Source organism: Siniperca chuatsi, linkage group LG23 (genome assembly GCF_020085105.1).
Source record: "Siniperca chuatsi isolate FFG_IHB_CAS linkage group LG23, ASM2008510v1, whole genome shotgun sequence".
Classification (NCBI taxonomy): Eukaryota; Metazoa; Chordata; class Actinopteri; order Centrarchiformes; family Sinipercidae; genus Siniperca; species Siniperca chuatsi.
In genome coordinates, this window is record NC_058064.1 from 17,615,793 (window position 1) to 17,636,774 (window position 20,982).

Here is a 20,982-nt window from a genome sequence, read left to right on the forward strand (position 1 = left end):
GATTTCACCCTCTGTGAAAAGGTTCTGCACTGCTGAGCGAGCTAACTGTTCAGAAAACATGCAGGATTGTTAAATTGAATAATGTAGGGCTTGACTTTTTTGGGGGACTGTCTGCTCCTGTTTGCATCACTGCTGGCAAAAATAGCTGAATATGTATCAAATATTAAAAGCAAAAAATGTCTGCTGGGTTAGTTTAGCCCAGCATCTGAATCTGCATTATTGTCTGGCTGGCAGGATAAACCAGAAGCGGTTGAATAGTTTAACCTTAATTCATGCATCGAGGGGACCTCCATTTCCTAAAAGGTTTTAGATGTAGTATTTTGTGAATTTAGATACATTACTTTAGAACTACTGATTATTTGAATTATACATTAATCTCTTGATTATTTTTCAATTAACTGAGCAATCATTTAGTATATAGAATGATCCATCAACAGTCCAAAACCCAAAGATGTTCAATTTATAATGACATAAAAAAGGGGAATTTAACCAAATCACCCCACATTTGAGTAGCTGGAACCAATGAATGTTTGGAATTTTTTCTTAATAAATCACTATTCGACATATTATTACAGCACTAATTTGTTTAATTATTGTAAACACAAATCAGGAAGCCTCTAGCAGCCTCTATAATAGACCATTTTCACAGCAGACATATTGAAAAATCACAGGTGTAATTAATAATCTTAATTAAAGCTGTGTGCCATTTAGTTGTCCTAGTCCCGGGGCTCTATTGTGCTTGCTCGCTCAGTGGTATGGCTACTGGTGGAATGGAGCCAAAAAGGTATTTTGTTAGTCACCGGGTCAGATTTGGGAGATTTTCGAGGGACTGCTATGACCTGCAACGCCAGGGTCATGTGACCAGTAGAGACAGATGAAGGTGTCAGTAGGCTACTTTTCGGTATCCTAGCTAGCTAAGCTTGTCTACTTGTACTGTAAGAAGCTAATCAGTGATGAAGCACAAAACACAACTGTCCTTTCAAAAGTGGTACAATTCTCTGTAGCAAGTGGGAAAACACACTAAAGCTTGTTAATCACTGTGATTCGAATGATTTCAAATGAAAAAACGATTATGAGAGAAACCTCCCTCCAGCATATCTCCAACACCAACGATTTGATTGATTATTTTAACTACCTGTGTTCTTCAACCTTAGATCTCATAGCTCCTCTGAAAAATAGACCAAACTCAAAGACTAGTAAACAGCCATGGTTAAATGACAGTATTCAAAGCTGTAAAAAGAAATGCAGATGGAAGAAATCAGGTCTCCAGGTCCACTTCATGGCCATGAAAGAGTTATTACGCCTTTATAATAGGATGGTGAAGGATGCAAGAACATGTCATTTCTCTGCACTTATTTCTGCCCATCAGCACAACCCCAGATTCCTATTTAAGACTGTGGATCAGTTAGTTAACCCTGCCTCTCTTTGTGCTACTGCTGATTGTGATGCTGATTGTGAAAAGTTTCTTTTGCATATTGCTGGAAAGGTGGAGTTAATAAGATCTGATATCACCCCCAATTCAGACATTTTAGATGTGGATCACCTGCTCAGGGATTCTTTTAGCAATTTTTCGGCTGTTACTCTGCCTGAACTCGCAGACATCATGTCGATCATGAGAGTATCCGCCAGCCCTCTGGACATAATCCCAACTAGGTTTCTATTGGAAGTTATGGATAGTATTGCGCCCCTTTTACAAATAATTTTTAACAGTTCGCTGTCTACTGGCTGCGCCCTGATTACTTTAAAACTGCTTGTGTCCAGCCAGTCCTAAAAAAACCTGGGCTTGATCCCACCCTCCTGGATAATTATCGCCCAATCTCCAAATTGCCTTTTATTTCAAAGATTCTCGAAAAACTTGTATCTAAGCAGCTTCTTGCTGCTGTGGAAAAGAATAATACCTTTCAAAGGTTCCAATCTGGCTTTCATCAACACCACAGCACTGAGACAGCCCTTCTCAAAGTCACTAATGACCTTTTAATGAATGCAGACGCAGGCATGTGTTCAATTCTTGTGCTGTTGGACTTAAGCACTGCCTTTGACACAATTGATCATGGCATTCTTTTAGATAGACTGAGGCACTGGGTGGGCATATCTGGCACTGCACTAGACTGGTTCTCATCAAATCTGTCCAATAGGAAATTCTGTGTCATCATTAATAACTTCATTTCATCCTTTTCCCATATCAAGTAAGGTGTGCCTCAAGGTTCAATTCTGGGACCAATACTGTTCTCCTTATACATGCTTCCTCTGGGTGATGTAATCCGCAGACATGGTATTTCTTTTCATTGTTATGTGTATGACACACAGTTGTACCTCTCTGTCAAGCCCACTGACCTTAGTACGCTGAGTTCTCTGCAGGACTGCCTGTCTGACATAAAATATTGGATGTCGATAAATTTTCTTCAGCTCAACTCAAATAAAACTGATATATACATACACACAGTATATAGACACAGTTTGTTACTTCGCACAAAAAATAAATCTCCCTATTCTCTGAAACCTCAATATTCAATGGTGGATTTACGATTTGAGAGCAATTGTTCTATCTTAGCTGGTGTCATGTGTTTCAATCAGTATCTCAGTTTGCAGTAAAACTCTTTGATTATAACACAGCAGAAGCCTGAGCAGAGAAATAAGAATCGTTCCTTTGTGTGAGAGGAGAATTCAGTCATTTTTATTCTGCAGAATCAATGTCTATGAATGCATTTATGGGTACACACACACACACACACACACAGACTGACTGACATAAAGGAGTGAGCCTGAGGCTGACAAGATCTAAGCTACTAAATGAATCTATTATGAATGGCAGAGAAAGGACTACACATACACACATCACTCATCCAGCGAGATATATGTTAATGATGGACTGTCACACACATCAGCTGCCAGCGTATCTGACAATCAGACCTGTCAGATCATTCAAAAATGAAAATAAAAAACAACTCAGGGTATGAATCAGAGTCCCCTTATGCTCTTCATGTGATCTCTGACGGCTCTGTCTAGACGTGTGAATATGAAAAAGTCTCTGGAGTGAGAGGAGACCGGGACAAGACACTCTGCCTGGAGTTACTTAGTTAAATATTAAACAATGGCAGACTGTCTCTCTGATTTACTGTTTATCTGAACGGGTTAACTAAAAATCCAAAAAACTTACTTAAACACACAACCTGTGCTCCTTTGGCTCCGCCTACTGAGGCTTACCTTAACCAATGAGATTACGCCTGCCTATGAGTAAATGTTTGTATGCCTTACAGCCCAATCTGCCCACCTGTGACTGTCATGAAAGATTGATTAGACTGACCCAGTTGGTAAACATTAGTGTGCTGTGTGACGTTTAGTATGATATTTGGATACCGAAGTCATCACAGTTCACATAGTTACCTCTCATGGCCGCCAAAGTGCAGAAATTACAGCCACTGAACTCATTAACCCGGCCATATACTGGTGCGCGATCGGAACAAGGAAAGAAAATGGGGGAGAGAGAGCGTGTGTTTGTTAATAAAGGAACACACATACACACCTCTGCATCATTACTGTCTCCCACAAGGCTCCAGGAGCAGCCACACAGACTGAGCAACAACTGGAGCAGAAGAGCAGCCAGCCTAAAGTATTTGGTGACTAAGAGGGCAGTTGAGAACATAGTGGGTGGTGAACACATGCATGTACACAGAGAACAGACACATGAGATGACAGAAGGAAAAACACGTAACAGCTAGCTCGCTGAGAGACACTCAGGATGGATCAAAAGCTGGGATCAAAGCTTCAGAGCTCTCCTCTTGTCATAGTGGAAAAGCCTCTACAACAGCTTTTAGACCCTCATGGGACACAAAAACCCTCTGATTAAAATTGTGATGATAAAAACAACAAAGACATGGTAATGCATACTTACAAGGATTAAAATCAATTCAGGTTAAGAGCTTACAACAGATAACCAGTGATAAATTCCACAGTAATTATGTAACTGCATCATACCCACTACAGGATGCTTTCAAATGACTACACTGATGTTGTGGGAAAGTTGTCATGTGTTTTTATTCCCTAGTCTATAGATTCATACCATTTGAAAACAAGTCTGTCTGTGCAGATCTGCCATTAAAGCAGTACTAATTGATTTCTTTGGCATCTTGGGGGCAGTGGAACAAGCTGACAACAAAATTATACTAAAATGATTTTATTTTCTCACTGTCAGGATTATGCATAATTACTTCTCATACTGCATGCATAAGTGTTAGAATATACATCGGACAAACCTTGTTACCATATATACAAAGACAGTGTTTGGTGTCAGACTTTAGCGGGCCTTCATATCGATCATAGCACTGCATCATGATAAAATAAGATCTAGAAAGGTCAGTTCGAGAAATCAATCCATGAGTTTGAAGGTTTATCAGACACCAAAACACTGAAGCAGCGGAGTACAATACTATGAGACAGGATTTTACAACTCTGGAAAGTTATCACAGTGTTTTTTATCCTCTGTCTCAACGATCGTGAGGTAAACAGAAGAATTATGGCGTGACAAAGTCATCTACCAGAAATCTGCGCTTGTGTATATGATTGGCAAATGCAGTGTGTTGCCATATGATATTGCCTTGCGGCTAAAGTTGAGCCAGGTTCAACTCATTGCAGGACGACCGTGCATTTTTTTTGTGCGAGCCCTCTGCCTTGGCACCCACACAGCGTCAACGCAGTGGTCTCATTGAAATTAATGAGGTGGCTGTGTTTGTTTTCCCATGCAGTGCTAATATTGTACAGTATCTTGGAAATGGCTCTTTTGATGTTCTGATGATCTTCCCTTCCCATTTTTTAAAACACTGGTCACAGTTGCAGTTAAATGTTTACATACCAGCGAATGAATGAATGTAAGATGAATGTACAATGTTCACACCCGCACACTGATCCAAAATTAGCATTGCCAGGATAAGTGTAACACTTACATAAAGAATCCTTCTGGGGTTTGGTTAGATGGAGCCGTCACACAGCCTGTCATGCTGTCCGTATTAGTCTAATCCTAATGATTCTGCTGTACTAATGAAGGGTAGATACATGATGTTTTCTTGGAAACTACTGCACTATTTAACCAAGAGTGTGCTCTGATTCTAAATATGAACATATAAATCATTTGGTGTCTGCCACACTTCTCTTTCCAATCATTTAATTGAGAACATAAAGAAATGGTTTAAGAACAGAATTTTCTGAACTTATGTGGGCAGGCAGAAGTATTCATATTTAAAATCTGTGTGTGTGTGTGTGTGTGCGTGTGTGTGTTCCCCAGACAAAGCGCCAAAGGAGTATTGAAGCCTGCATTGCCTCCGAGTAAGACTAAGTTAGATCAAGAAGAGAGAAGAGACAGACACAGAGAAGAGAGGTACAGAAAAAAGACATCTGATTCCTCTTAATGTTGCTGCTCCGATGATAGGAATCAATTTCATGTTTCACCTTACTCTGTTGTAAGTAACTTTTTGGAAATGGCTTAAAATGTTGCGGTTTCAATACAATTTAAAAAAGTAGTAGCAGTATAATATCACTATAGTATTACTAAGGACTTTTTAGTAGTTTTGCTGTATCCTTTGAAAAATGTATTGCATCCCATTGCATTTGCCTGGAAGAGGAAACTCTGGATTATCAGAGCGCACAATTACACACAAACACAAACGCTTACATGCACACATACACACATAACAGATGGGGCCCTGGGGGGTGTCTTCCAGGCAGAAGGATCCCAGGGACCCCCTGGAGACAAAGCAGAGAGGAATGACAAGGACAACATGGGAGGAGCAGGGATTTTTTCATGCACAAACATACACAGTGAACCTGCAGGTTTAATGTTAATGCTTTTAAATACCTTTTGAAGCTACCAAGATTAAAATTTAGACTGAGTTAAAAACCAAAATAAAGAAACCAAGCTGGCACTGGCATAACTGATAACATTTACTAACGGAAAATATAAATAAGGAGAGCAACAAAATTCCATCTCTGCAGTAACTGGATGGATTATCAGCGGGTATAAACAATCTGACACTATGCGAATATGATTTAAAATCTGCATCAAAAGCAAACTTAATCAAATAAACATACCCAAAAAGCTTCAGATTTAGATAGTTTAAGTCTTTCTAAAGCTGCTCTAATATTTTTTTTATATTAACAATGGATGAAATGACTATGAATAATGTGAAAGGAGTCGCTTGTAATGAGAAACCACAGTTCCTCTTAGCTATACAGAGTGTTTTAGTGTCTTTCAGGTCATTGTTTTGGTTTTACATCGCACATCTTTATAGTTTTGGTTCACTTTCAACACTTTTATTAATTTTTAGCAAAAAAGCTCAGACAGACCCACTGTACTCTACCTTCTCATACCAAACAGCAGACAGACAAAGTTAGCAACTAGCTACTGAACACAGTGGGACATTTAGCAGCTAAAGAGCCAGATATTTCCCTCAGGAGTTGATGGAGACCAAAACAGAGCTTAAATGAGAGTGAATATTGGACTTACATTTGTTGTGTGGCCAGAAACACGATTCCAAATTAATGCTAATGTTGCTCTGTGCTAGCACATTCAACATAAAAACTTTATAATATGACAACATGTCAATTTTGTGTTAACAGCTTGTTTCGCTGTTAATACACCACTAATTATTGCCTATAACACTGATAATCTCGGATTTGAAAACTTATTATCTGTCAGCCCAGCGTGGATGACAAAACCCAGAACTGACTGGCTTGTTGTGGAGCAAAATGCCTGAACTGGTAAGTCCTCATTTAGCAAAAAGCCTATGTATGTAATCGTGTTTTAGTTACTTAAAATGTAAACTTTTTGCTTTAAACCAAACAACTATGGTTTGCTTGACGCAAATGCTTTGAAAAGGTGTATTGTGATTTTGTTGTAGCCTAACTCTGCCTCTCTCTTCCTTTCAGTTGAGTTCTTCTGTTTCTTCAACTCTCCTTCTCTCCATTTCTCACTCTCATGCCCCCTCTTTCTTATTTCCCTTTGTCCCTTTACTTCTGACCCAACTAAAAAGCTGTGCACGGTGCCTCACAATGAAGTGCATTTCTTTCACATGTTAATGCTTTTACTCACGGCTCAGTGCACAGCACAAGGCAAGAAACAGAGCTGGTCAGAAAAACAAGATTGTGTACACACACACACACACACACACACACATGCACACATACACGCGGCAGGAATGGCTACAGTTACAATGAATCTAAATGAACTGCCACTGAGCTGCATTCAGTTGTGATGATGAACTTCAACAGACAACAGAGAGAAAAATGAAAAGTATGAAGTATAGAATGAGGAAAGAAAGAATCAGAGAAAGAAAGAAAGATCAAGAGATGCAAAGCAAGATTACAATGGAAGTGAAGAAGACAAGGAGGAAAAGAAAAGGCGTCTCCCTTTCATTTTTACTGCAGACAGGCTTTTCATGATTCATGAACATTTCAGTGTATCACACAAAAAACCTATTCCACTTTGTCAAACAGGGTGTATGTGCCTGGGAATTTATTGTAAAGATTTGACAGAGGGAAAGAAAACAATCTGCAAGATGAAAATACATGTGCATCTATTGATATTCATGCTGCTTTGAGTAGGAACAAGTCGAATAAATAAAATCTCACGGCTGTACTGGTTGCATGTGTGTGAATTTGGCTTGAGTCATTGCATTAATAAATAAGTCCATTAAAACATGGCTCATGACCAGCTTTCATATTAAACGATGTGTGCAAAGTTTTGTTAACTGGATGTTCAAACCCTATGAAAAGCAATTAATAAGTTAATGTAGTTCCATTTGTTGAACTACAACAAATATTGAAAATTCTGCAAGTCAGCTGCAGTCATTGGCCTGTATTAGGTTTTTTTTAATGCTTAAATGGGGATTTTGAGACATGTAGATAAAGGAATGATGCCTAAAAGTGCACAGACTAATGAAGTAGAATCACCTTATATTCACGCACTTGCTGTTAAATTAAATTGAAAAAATTAATTAAATTAAAACAAAAACACAGTGTTCATCATCGAGCAAATGCTGTCTCTGCAACACAGACATAATTTCCTTCTTTCATTTTGACTCTTGAACACTGTCACGTTTTTGAGTGACAGAGTGACATTAATTGTGCGCCTTTGCAAGGGTAAGCTTCCCTTTTAAGCAGCTGAGAGGTAGGGCTTCAAAGAACACCTCCCTCCCCTGCAGTATAATTAATAAGAATGCATTAGAATAAACACGAGGCAAAAGTTGCATTTAATTGCTGATCTAGGATCAGTGTCATTACTCCAAATGTAACATTGACCAATATAAGAGAACACTCAAATAATTATTAAACACAAACCTCAACGCTAACATTAGTTAGTGATTGCAAGCTAGCAAAATTACACCCAGGTTACTGAGTATTTGGTCGATTATCTAGCTAACAATAGCCAACAATGCTAGGTTATCAAGCTATCACGTTATCAAATTGGTAACATTACTGTTTCTAACAACGTTAACAATGTTAGCTAGCTCGGATCTGCACAAATCACGTGCATGACCTATTTTGAATTCAAAGCAGCAAATTTCGGACTTCAGATCTTTTGCCTGCAGTATACAGTATTATGAGCTTCAAATGACGTGTCAGTTATCACCAGCAATCCATTTGGGGTGCAGGTTAATACGTTAATTGGCTCTGTATTTAGCCCATTGATGACCTGTTGAGCCTGATCGTTCCTCCCGATTCCCCCCCCGAACATTAAGAAGCTAATCTCTCCCTCTGGGACCATTACTGTCTGTCTGTGTCCACTCTTTGTTTCTGTTGGACCACAGCTTAGCCCAGCGGGGGCTTCGCGCTGAGTTAGCTGATGTCATCTAACCATATGGTCCGAGGCAGATCAAGGCTCTCTCGCGGGAGATTTTAACAGACAATTCCTTCAGTTCATGTGATATTCAGACTGTTCAGACAGATATTTACCAGTCTGATGGAACTGCCCCTTGTGCTGCCTGTTTCAGGAAGTGTCTGTGTGATTTTGAAAGGTAAGCAGAGGACAACTGGATCTCTGGGGCTTTCAAATTGAAACTTCCTGTCACCGATTGATGGTTGAACAATCAAGTTTGAGTCGTCTAACAACTTAGAGTAACAGTTCCTGAATGTTTGCAAGTGTACATCATCTTATTGCTCTTATTTTATTCTTGTGTTTTATTATTTTTATCATTGATGTAGAATATTTCCTGAAAAATAAGAAAATGTTGTAACATTGCAATAAAAAAAAACTTAAATTTGTACTTGTAAAATGCATCTTGTGTCTTAGATCTAATTGGCGGATTTACACTGTTGGTCACTAAACACCTGAGCGATGCACTGTGTGACAACAACTTAATATTAGGATACCAACACCACTTATACATGTACTTACAGTTACAAGTACTGTTTTTTAGGTATTGATAGTTTTATTTCATTCTGAATTTATTCTCTTACTCACTATAAAGGCCTCTTGCCACCTTTTTACTAAATCTCTGCTCATCCACACCCAAGAATTACTCTTCATGTAAAAAAAAAAAACCTCCTCTGAAATAACTGTAAATCTCTGTCATCTATGTGGCAAACTGCTCCACACCACACACACGACAGTCGAATATCTTTAACGATTACAAAAGGAAATCAGAAAAACAGCGAACGGCTCATACAGACCTGAGTACGACCACTTGATATCTTCTGGGATTTTCCTCAGGCCTCGGCCCAGCGGCTCCGCTGCCACAACTACAGTACAGAGAATGAGAGAAAGGTTATTAGTGTAATTTTACATTTCCAAAAACACACACAAATGCACAGACTGACAGGTGGAACCATGGCCAGCTGCTGTGTGACTTTGCCATATGATGAGTGACAGGCTTTTCCTGTCATTCAGGTCATACATTTCATAACTACTTAGCCTGCCTGGAAATAGACTGACTTCATTCAGTCAGAGTGGAAAAGTCGAATATACCAACACTGTCATATGTGATGTCACTTTTTTCGTGTTGTAGATAGCATAGCGGAGTGAGGTGAGTTTTCTGTGTATAAACAGCCTGGGTAGCAACAGCAGCATTTACAACAGACAAAAGATGGCAACTAACATCTTAACCTCAGTCATCAGTTTCAGATGAATTGACAGTTTGGGGCATTCTTCACATAAGACTTGATTCTCTCTACAGCCACAGAGCACCTAAACATTTTTTTAAAGGTGGAAAATGGTTTGTGTGGAACACATACAGGGTTTAGAGTTGTAGCAGAAGCAGAACACTAACCTTTTTGTCTCGCTAATAGACACAGACACACAGGGTACCAGCATCATTGGTCATCGCCATACAGTAGACCACTTTAACCATTAACTTCATTTCTCTCAACACACACACACACACACACACACACACAGTTATCTATTTCATGGTAGTAATTTTCAGTCAGGGACAGTAGAGGATAGAATTATGTATGAAGTCACAGTTGGAGGATTCAGTGTGTGTATCCGTGTGAGTGCCCAACTGATTCTCGTACTAGCTGTATATTCGCTCAGTCAAAGATCTATCTCACGTCTCCAGCTTGTTCAGAATGTTGCAGCTCGAACTGTAACTGCCACTAAACGTAGAGACCATATTACCCCAGTTTAGAGTTTAGATCTGATTTCAAGATCCTACAGATTACTTTTAGAGCACAGAGAGACAAGACACAAGATTTAATTCCCATTAAGGTGACACATACTAAAAACATGTGTTTCATGTAAATGATGCTTAAGAGGTCTGAAGAGTTTTTGCAGCCAGAAATGTAGCCTATGCACGGGTACTGACAGTGATACTGTAAAGCACTTAAAACACAACCAGATGGCATATTTCATGTAAGCAGTGTCAAAACTCGTACAGGCATACTACCCTCTAAATAGAGAGGAGGAGGAAGGAGCTGTCCCACAGTCTTTTTAGGGAGTCCAGCAAGAAGGGCATTACAGTAGTCTAGCCTAGAGGAGATAAATGCATGAACCAGTTGTTGTTGTTTTTTTAAACAATACATCCTCTCTTTTTTGATCTTTCACTGCGCACAGAAAAAACAAAAACCTATCCTCCAAGAAGATGAAAGCCCTGTGTAGAGTCAGATTTAGGTCATGGACAACTACCACCATATCAACTACATTAGGTTAGCTAATGTGGCACAGTATAATTCTATTGTTTATTGTACACAGCAGCCGGAAAAAAAACACTGGGTAAATTGTGTGATAGCCTGCACTCCTTCATATAGTGTTATCAAACTATGTGTTGTTGAACTCGTGAAGACATGCAACGCAGTGCATCCACTCTGAAAACAAAACCCTTCTGTATCATCTGTAGAATCTTATGCATCAATGAATATTCAACAAACCCTGATACAGATGCAGCCACAGGGGGGACTTAATGTTGTACTTCACACTTGTTTAACTCACTTTTGCTGCCTTCCCATTTTTCCCAAAACAGACTGACGCTAAGGGTAAAAAAGAAACTTGTCTTTCTTTTCTGCTTTTGGAGGTTACAGAGGGCTCTCTGCTGATTAGCTTGATGAAGAGCTAAAAACAGAATACCTATGGATTAAAAAGGTCTTTAAAAGTCTGAGCAGTGGCTCTTAAGGCTTTAAAATAAATTGTGTGTGAATGTGTAAGTAATGGAAATGAGAAATGATAAGACTAGAGTCTAGGGCATATTATCAGATATTGTGCCATACTGTAGTGACAGGAATGACAAATACTAGACTAATAGTTTATAAAGTGAAGCCAGTAATGGCCTGACCAGACTGACCTGACCACATGCAGCTTGCTATCCTCTTTCATGTCTGTGTAACATAAGTGGATGGTGAAAAGAGCGAAGGATTTAAGAAAGGAGAAGAAAGGAGGGAAGAAATATAATGGGAGACAAAAAAAACAGAAAGACTTGAATAAAACATGATGAAGAGAGAAAACACCGGAAGAATAACAAGAAAATGTCTAAGCGTCACTTAAATTGATGGTCCTTCTGTTAAAACACCAATACATTTAGGAGTTCATATATTTAATCATTTATAGCCTTGTTTCCCAGCGTGATGTGTATGTGAGGCTACACTGTCATTCAGACATATATAAATATAAAAATATAAATTCAGTGTATTTGATGATTACATTCATGTACAAAGGCGGAAAGACTGATGAGAGAAATGAATAAAAGCAAGCAAAAGGGGAAAGAGTGAAGAATGGAGTAGACTGTGGAGTTGTAGCGTCAATAATGGCTTCATTAACATCACACTGTGACGGATTTTAATGTAATTTGCCCTTGGCAAAACACCATAACACACACACACACACACAAATGCACACACAGGATCACCTGTTGTTTCAATGTGATTTTTGAGAACTCATTCGAGAACAGAATTTCCATTTGAAAAGGGAATGTACTGTATTTGGAATATTTCTTTGGCCTAAAATAGGGAAACAGTACAACTGGAATGAATTTCACATTTACTTTTATGCATGAGAAGTGCATAATCAGATAGTAGAAATGCATAAAAAAATGCATCTTCAAAAATATAAAACACATTTTGAAATACATAATAAATGTATGTTAAACAGATTTTCTCCCCATGTGGTCACTGTGGCCACACTGGACCTGCAAACAGCAGCTACACATCCCATGTGGCTGATGTACCTTTCACTCTGTGCCTGTGTTGCATCAGCTTCTCCTTCGCTTCATGTTACCTGTCTAACTGCATCTGGCCCAACTCCAGATTTACAAAAGTGAAACAACAAAACCAGATGGACCAACTTTGTCATCAGTCCGCCGTTATTTAGGTCGGCCGTCTGATGCATCCTGATGTGACTATTAACTAAGAGTTGCTTTGAAACATCTAAGTGAAGCTGCACTCACAGGAACGAGCTGGCCAAGTCAATTTTTCTACAGTGATGGAGTACACCTCTTAGCCAACCACTGTGACTGAGCAGGCTGATTCAGTGAAGTGACACAAAGGCGTTGGAGGAGGAATGTGAGAATATGAAATATCACCAAGCTTGTCTAATATATTATGCTCATGTTTTTAACATTTATATGGTGCTCTGACCTGCTCAAACTAACTACAATAAAATGGCAAATCTCTTAATTCTTAGATAACCTCGTAACATTGGTAAACAGTCTTTTGGAGCTGTGAATGCTACCTCGGCCGCCAGGTCGGATTTAGGTGACGTGGGCTTGAGTCAGAGCGCGGCGCTTACCAGTGCCAGTGGCCGGCGTTTGCAGAAGGGAAGTTTGGTTTTTCGGATAGCTGCTTAAATGTAATAGATCCGTGCAGATGTTTTGAACTGAGTTACTTTGAACTGCGGTTTCTGAGCAATCTCTTTAGTGAGCTCGTGCCAGACATTTTTTGTGGACTATGAAAAGAAACTGAACTGAGCAAGTGTGAATATCCAAAGAGGAGTCTTTTGTTTGTTGTTGGTTTGTTTATTGATTTGTTGTGGCCCATGCGCTGCTTTGTTTAATTGATTTGCTGGTGAATACATCGCCTGATCTAAAACCAAAATAGATTTTTGTGTGTGGTATATTATTAAAGTTTTTCTTCCAAACATTATGTGTCATTTTTTGAGGTTGCATGTGTGACACGGGAGTATGACATACATCCTTTGTGTGGGTGACTGTGTGACGACTTATTTGCATTAACCCCTGGCTGGCATCCAATTAAAAACAAAATAAAGTCTCTAAAGTTGATGCAATAGAAACCACCACAATATATTATTTCAAGTGGATAGATTGGTGTGCCATAATTTTACAGTGGAACCTGCCCAAATTTTAAATAACTGAAAAGTTAATAACTGCCATTTTTTAACCATTTATGTAGCTTTTCAACATGCGGTTCATGAGAAGATAACACTGTTACATAGTTTTCGGAAAGGATAAAATGGCAGCCGCTAGTTTTTGAGGGACATAGGCAAAAAGCAGCGGTGGGCTAGTAGTAAGAGCTAAGGAGACACAAACCGTAGCTGTCAGTCATTGGAGGCAGCAGAGGAATGAGGTGATGAGACAGTACTGCACAGGTGGAGAGCCAGGAGCAAAGAGACACCGGTGCTCAGCTTTAAGAGCACAGCGCACAGTGATGGGACTTCGTTGCTGAAGGCTGGCCGTGCATGAAGCTCAGAGCTGAATCACTGTATTATTCCACCCATCTGAACTTTATCTGCTTTATCGGATTTCCCAGGAGGCTTCAGAGACCCGACATTAAAGGTTTAGGTGACTGCGGTGGCAACAAAACATTACTATGGATGGTGTTTTATTAATATAGGAAGGGTCAACAGACAAGGTTTTCCAACAATAAGTAAAAGACTAGTTTCCACTTCTAAATGTGTAAAAAAAAACGCAATTTGAGCTATGCCCTGTGTATTGGCATGAGTGAGTATGACTCCACAGCTGTCAGTGTGAGACAGAATAATGAAGCGAAATGAAAAGGCACATGAGGATGTGTGTCAGCCAGACACCTGATACTCTGACTGACTACAAGCTTCTCTCATACTAAATGTCAGTCACTGAGAATTATTTACTACAGGGGCACCACTCATACATACATACATACATGATATATGGCCAAAACATGTTGGGGCAATGAAGCAATGCAGAGGCAAAGATCTTAGCTCTCACTTGTCAGTCAGGTGGATGTTGAAATCCCTATCATGGCAAAAGACTTTTGATCTGATCTTATAACCATGTTCATTAAATTATGTTGTGGGTAGTTCAAGTCCTTGACTGACAAAATGCAAACCCAGATGAGATTTTCAATGATACTAAAATATCACTGCTGATCTTTCTGAGCTGGTAATCGGATTACTTCGAAGTTACTTTATTTTCCCAAATGGAATGTGCAGAATTTTGGAAATTAAATCCTCTATTTGCATTTCTAACAGCCGATATGGCTTTTTCAATGGCCGATATTTAGAGAGCAGGGTGGCCGATGGCCGATATATAATGCCGATATCAAAACAAAGTCATGTATAATTCCATTATTCCAAACACAGTACAATCTAATATACATGGTTATCTGAGCCAGTAACATGTTGTTTTAGATGGAATTTATATTAATTAATGAAATCTAAAAATACATTGGGTTATGTTGCAGATTTCAGAACGTGACTGGTATTTAAGGGAGAGCGGGGTACAGTATGTCAGAAGTGACATAATTCAACTGCATTATAACACAATATATATTTAACGCTAGCCAGTAATGGTTTTAGATTAGATTTGCTGTCATTTAGGACTCACAATGGGGAGCGCTAACACCGCTCCACGTGATTTATATCTCAAACAGGTAAATAGCTGTCTTGTGCCAGTTTTTAGTTTTTAAAGAAATAATGTAAAAGTTATAATCCTTAAGATTTTCATTAAATAAAACCCCGCTTTTTACACTATTTATGGTCAGCATTTTTTCAACAATTGGAATTGAATGTATTTACATTCTGTAATTACCCCTCTATATATAGATATATAGCAGTTTTCATTGTTAGTCCGCCATTCCCGCCCTGGATTCGATTTGCCTACCTTCGCCTGTCTGCTGTGGTATTTAAACACACCACGGGTGTCGCCAAATCAACTACAACTGAAATCTGAAGGATTATGACTTTAAGCCAGGCACTCACACAAAAAAGTGGACAAAGATTACAAAGGCAAGGGTCATGAAATTGTAACCTTCTACTCTTACCCTCCAGGCAGCCTAGTGTGGCCCCTCAGATCCTCTTACATCAATCCATCAATATCAGCTCATTCCAGAGTGATTTGGAGATTGAAGTTGAAATTTACTGTTTTGTGGTATTCACTTGACCTTTGCACTTCTTCAGTTACCAATTTCTTATGTTTCCTAGAACACCATTCAACGACCCAGAAAGAGGGGGCATGAACTTGGTGCTTTGAATCAAATATAGATTTATGTGAAAAGAACTATAGCTAGCTGGTCTACTGCAGTTTGTCAACCTCGGAGCGTGTATGTCCATCATTGGTTGTAGGAGCCTATTTTGATTGGATTCAGTTTTTGAATATTTTTGTTTATTGGACACGGAGCAAGTGAAACCAAGACGGAAACTAAATGCGCACTCACATTGGTATTTAAAACTCTTGTAACTACATTGAATTCAAGTCTAATAGTGACTAGTTTTAAAATGATTTTTTCTTTAACCACATGCAGCAACAGCCCTAGATGGCAGTTTTTTGGGATGGAGTCGTTGCAGGGAGGATTTTCTGAAGTCGGCTCTGTGTTATTAGTATGAGCTGGTCCCAGCTGAACACTGATGAATAGCACCGTGTTGGATTACAGGACTCCTGGGGCTGATTTAGCCCGAATCCCTGCGATGAGGGAATCGTTCATCTGCTGCATTTACACCAACACAAACTGATTTTTAACAGTAGATGTGATTACTGTTGTCCTATTAAATTAAGCCCTGTGTTCCTCCAGGGATAGAAAGCCCTGTGTTCAACCCACAAGAGTGAAAGTGTCTGTAAGGTTCTGTGAATCCCTTCATATACATCTATGAAGGGTTTAGTTTGAAGGCTGATAAACAAGGCTGTGTGAGTTCTCCAGAAAAATGACAGCATTCTTATCATTTTTTCAATCAGCTTTAAACAAACTGTTTTAGGCTGATTCAGTACCAAAGCATGGAGTAGCAAAATATAAATAAGACCAACAATCTACAGCTACGCTAGCGGCTATGTGAGGCTATACTTAGGCACAGCGGAGCTTTGAGCTAAAACAATAATATAATAATAATAAACTTTATTTCTATAGCGCCTTTACAAACCAGAGTTACAAGGTGCTTCACAAAATGCAATACCATACAGATAAAACTAAACATTAAAAACTATATGCTAAAACTAAATATTAAAAACAGCATTAAAACGTGCAAATAATTAAACATAGAAAGTCAAAACAAAATATACAGAACAAAATTGAAACATATCTACAGGCATAAAAACATTATACAAACGCCAGTCTGTACAGGTAAGTTTTTAAAAGCTTTTTAAAGTGAGGCACTGACTCAGCTGATCAGGGGGAGTTTGTTCCACAGCGTCGGAGCTAAAACAGTAAAAGCATGATCCCCTCTGGTTTTGAGCCTGGACCGTGGAACTTTTAACAGCATTTGATTTTCTGATCTGAGGGGTCTCGGAGCTGAGTAAGGGGTATGTATGTAAATGTAAAACAGAGCCAGACCCCGCTGGGATTTAAAAGTAATCAGTAAAATCTAAGTTAGCATGCTAACATGCTCAGAATGTTAACATGCTGATGTTTAGCATCACCATCTTAGCATGCATTAGCAACAACATACAGCTGAGAATGATGGGAATGTCATTAGTTTTGCAGGTGGTCATAAAACAAAGTAGTGAACAAATAAAAACCTGATGATGGTGCTAAATTAAATGCCACCATGATGGTGGCGTTAGAGGAGACCAAAGTCATTATAATACATTGTGTGGGTACATGAATGTCTGGACCAACTGTGCAAATCTATCTAGTAGATGTAGACAGATATTTCAATGGATAATGGAAAACTTTGAGTTGCTGGTGGCGCTATATGAAAAGCCTGAGGATTACCGAAGTTAATAGGATTCATCATTGATATCTGTAAAATTTCGCGGCAATCTATCCAATAGTTGTCGAGACATTTCAAAACAACAATGTCAAGTTCATGATGGTGATAGAGGAAAAGTCAGGGGTTCACCAAAGTCATGAAGATTCATCCTCTGGGGACCAAAATGTCCATGCAAAATTTCTTTGCAATCCATCCAATAGTTATGCTATTTTAGTCTGGACCAAAGAGGTGGACTGACCGACCGACATGGTCATCCAAAACCAAACTGAAACATGACGATTCAACCAACCTTGGCAACTTGAAAACCCTTTTTAAGTCTCCTTTGAATTTAAAAACCACAAACATCCCTAAGTTTGTGAAACTGACTGTTTGGAAATACAAGTTTTTCCTGAATAGTAGCAACAGGGTATTTCCTCCTCTTGGAGCAGCTCTCAGCATGCAGTATATCAATGAAGCCCTGTGTTCACACATAATGAGTAGCATTCCTACAGTGGACTACAAATGAAACTAACTAATGTTAGATACCTTTTGCCAAGTGAGAGGACGAGACGACAACTGCCATAACTGATCACTGATGAGCACACGACATCCGTGTCACATAAAACGCGACACCTGTTAACCTCAGTGTCACACACACACACACACACACACTAACACACACACACACACACACACACACTCTCTCTCTCTCTCTCTCATCTACACACATACAGGCACATACCTCCAGGGGCCAGACTATAACTTATATAGCATTCAGCTGTGTTGAGTGTCAGCTGGTTAAATTAGTACACTTGACTTCTCTCTCATTCACTGTCTCACTGTTTCTGTTGCCTTATCTTACTCTGTCAGCCTCTGTCATATTGGAAACTCTGCACAGGACCATTAATGAGATGGCTACACAAAGACAAAGTAGAGAAGAGAGCAAGAGGATCTATAACTTGTTGTCTGGATAGTCCATTTAATGGCTGGGACAATCACAGCCATTTAACTACCCATTTAATTAAATCCCAACTATTTAATACTTGTGCAGAAGATGAAGATTTTTGTTTTAAGAATAGTGAAGTTCTCTCTCCATTTTCATCCAATAAGTAATATATATAATGATATATAGAAAATGTGCCTAGTGCAGCTTTAAAATAACAAATCTGTCCACATATGCATGAGCCCAGACATTTAGGGACCTTTTATGGTCCATTTGTGCCCTGCATCTAATGCTGCAGCATGGGAGACGTCTCCCATTCATCTCCTCTGTCCGGCTGAATGAACGAAGCCTCACAGTTGAAGTCCAGCAGCACAGGTTATGAGTTAATGAGATTAGGCTCCATATTAAATGGAGGATATTGTTTCTGAGTGCTAAACAAACCGTGCATTGTTCCACAGGGACACGACAGCATTAAAGCCGCAATATAAAACCTTATCAGACAAGCCTATCACTGGAATCTGTGTGTGTGTGTGTGTGTAACAGAGTGTCTTGCACTCCAGTTGTTCTGATGGAGACAAGGGAGTCAGTTTTGTGAGTGTGTGTATGGTAAGAGGTGACCGTGAGAATGTGGGGCCCTGTGTTGGAGGTGGTAATACAGCTGAACAGCTGGGAGGTTAAAAAACCCACACATGCACACACACACACACACACGCACATAGACACATAGTGTCAGGTAACACCCCACTATGTCCAGCCAGATGGGGTATCACAAATTCCTTTGCAACCCTTTGGCTCCACAAAAGTCTAATAAAACCAAACTGTTCTGTTATATAAAACTCTGCTCAGCTTTTACCAAAAACACGCGCACTTCTGACAGCCGGGAAGTGATCACTGGTCAGATTCTGCTGGGTATCTGCATGACAAAAGGTTTAGTATATCCCAGGCTAATAGAATGGATTTTTGTTACTGGGTTTGTATGACATTTATAAAGCCAGACCTATTCCTGATCCTTTGTTTATTGTAACGATTTACACTCCAGTATGTCGGCAGTAAAAATAATAACCCACAGAGCTCCTAACTCATAGAAAACTGCAGACAAACAAATTAATAAAAGCCAGCAATTTAAATGCGTAATACCCACACTAACAGCATGAGCCAGCGAGTGATGCAAGCACAGCAGCTTTGGGTGACAAAATGGTCTTTTTGCCTCTTTTAGGTTCAGTTTGGAAGTGTAGCATGCCTAAATGCTACATTTGAACTTTAGTATTTTGTCCAGGCTGAGAATGAAATGCTGTGCAGATCCTCTCCAAACCTTCCCATCACAAAAGTTCCAGGTGACACACCTCCCTCCATGGATACTAATAATATACAACATTATATAAAATATAATGGGAAAACCATAAAGGAGAGCTATATTTTCTTATATTTTTCTTATCCAGAGCTAAATTTGAATGACTCTACAATGACTCTACTACTATGAATGCCTACTTTAGGCCATGTGGGCAATATGCATAGGGCTGCAGCTAAAAATTATATTCATTAGCAATTATTCTTTTGCCTATTTTTTCAATTAATCATTCAATTTACAACAATATATAACAGGAAAGAGCAGAAAATCCTCACTTTTGAGAAGCTGGAACCAGAGAATGTTGGGCATTTTTGCTTTATATATTATCATATCATATATATAATATTGAAGTATTATCTAGTATTATATAATCAGTATTATCAGATCATTATCAAAGGACTTGGATACAACCTTATCGTTAAGTAAGTGAGTATAATTGCAAATAACTTCTGTTTGATCAATTCCTGATCATGTTTTGCGTGATGACAGAGAGTCACTAGCTAACATTTTAGAAGGTTCATACTTCATATTTTTACTGTGTTTGTTCAATTAGTGGCAAGAGAGCTTTTGTCTTTTTCTTTGGGCTTCACTTTAATGTTGTTAATCCAGTAAAACTGTTAAAACTTCCTCACTGCGGTTCTGTGCTTTTACACCTTTATTTTTTTTTTATTTTGAGCTGTCCGCTTACAAACTGATCACCCCAGGCTTGGGTTGAAGCCAGGCATTAATGGGATGAATGAGTGTGTTTCCTTCACATTTTACCCTGGAGCTGAAATATTTTCTGATGAGCTGTCAGCGGTAGAGACCCTACAGGGGACAGACCTCAAATCTTTGGCTTCTAGCTAAATTTCAAAGCAGGCAGGCAGGACATACTGTATCTTATCATGAAGCAATAAATAAATGACCCACATTGACACATGAGAGATATGCTCACACACACACATACAGGGATTCAGATATGGACAAATACGCAGGTCCATGTCTCTGATAAATGAGGTGAAAACACAATTATCATAGACAATAAATTAAACCATGATACACATGTAAACAGAAAGGAGTGTGTGATTTGAGATGGGAGAAAGCACGGGGGACTGAAGGAAGCCAACCAGTTGGCAAATGCATGTGTGTCTCTATCTGTGTGTGTTTTCAATGTTTTTCTCA

General features: G+C 39.1%; 1 protein-coding gene across 4 annotated transcripts in view; it reads right to left on the reverse strand.

Annotated features, from left to right (window-relative positions):
- The window catches only part of ptprz1b (protein tyrosine phosphatase receptor type Z1b), a 62,576-nt gene that overhangs the window by 30,708 nt on the left and 10,886 nt on the right, over positions 1 to 20,982 (reverse strand). For all 4 annotated transcript variants that reach the window (XM_044186819.1, XM_044186818.1, XM_044186821.1 and 1 more), the window contains exon 2: positions 9,661 to 9,729. In XM_044186819.1, the coding sequence (XP_044042754.1) occupies positions 9,661 to 9,729 (69 nt within the window). The remainder of the gene's footprint in view (positions 1 to 9,660; positions 9,730 to 20,982) is intronic.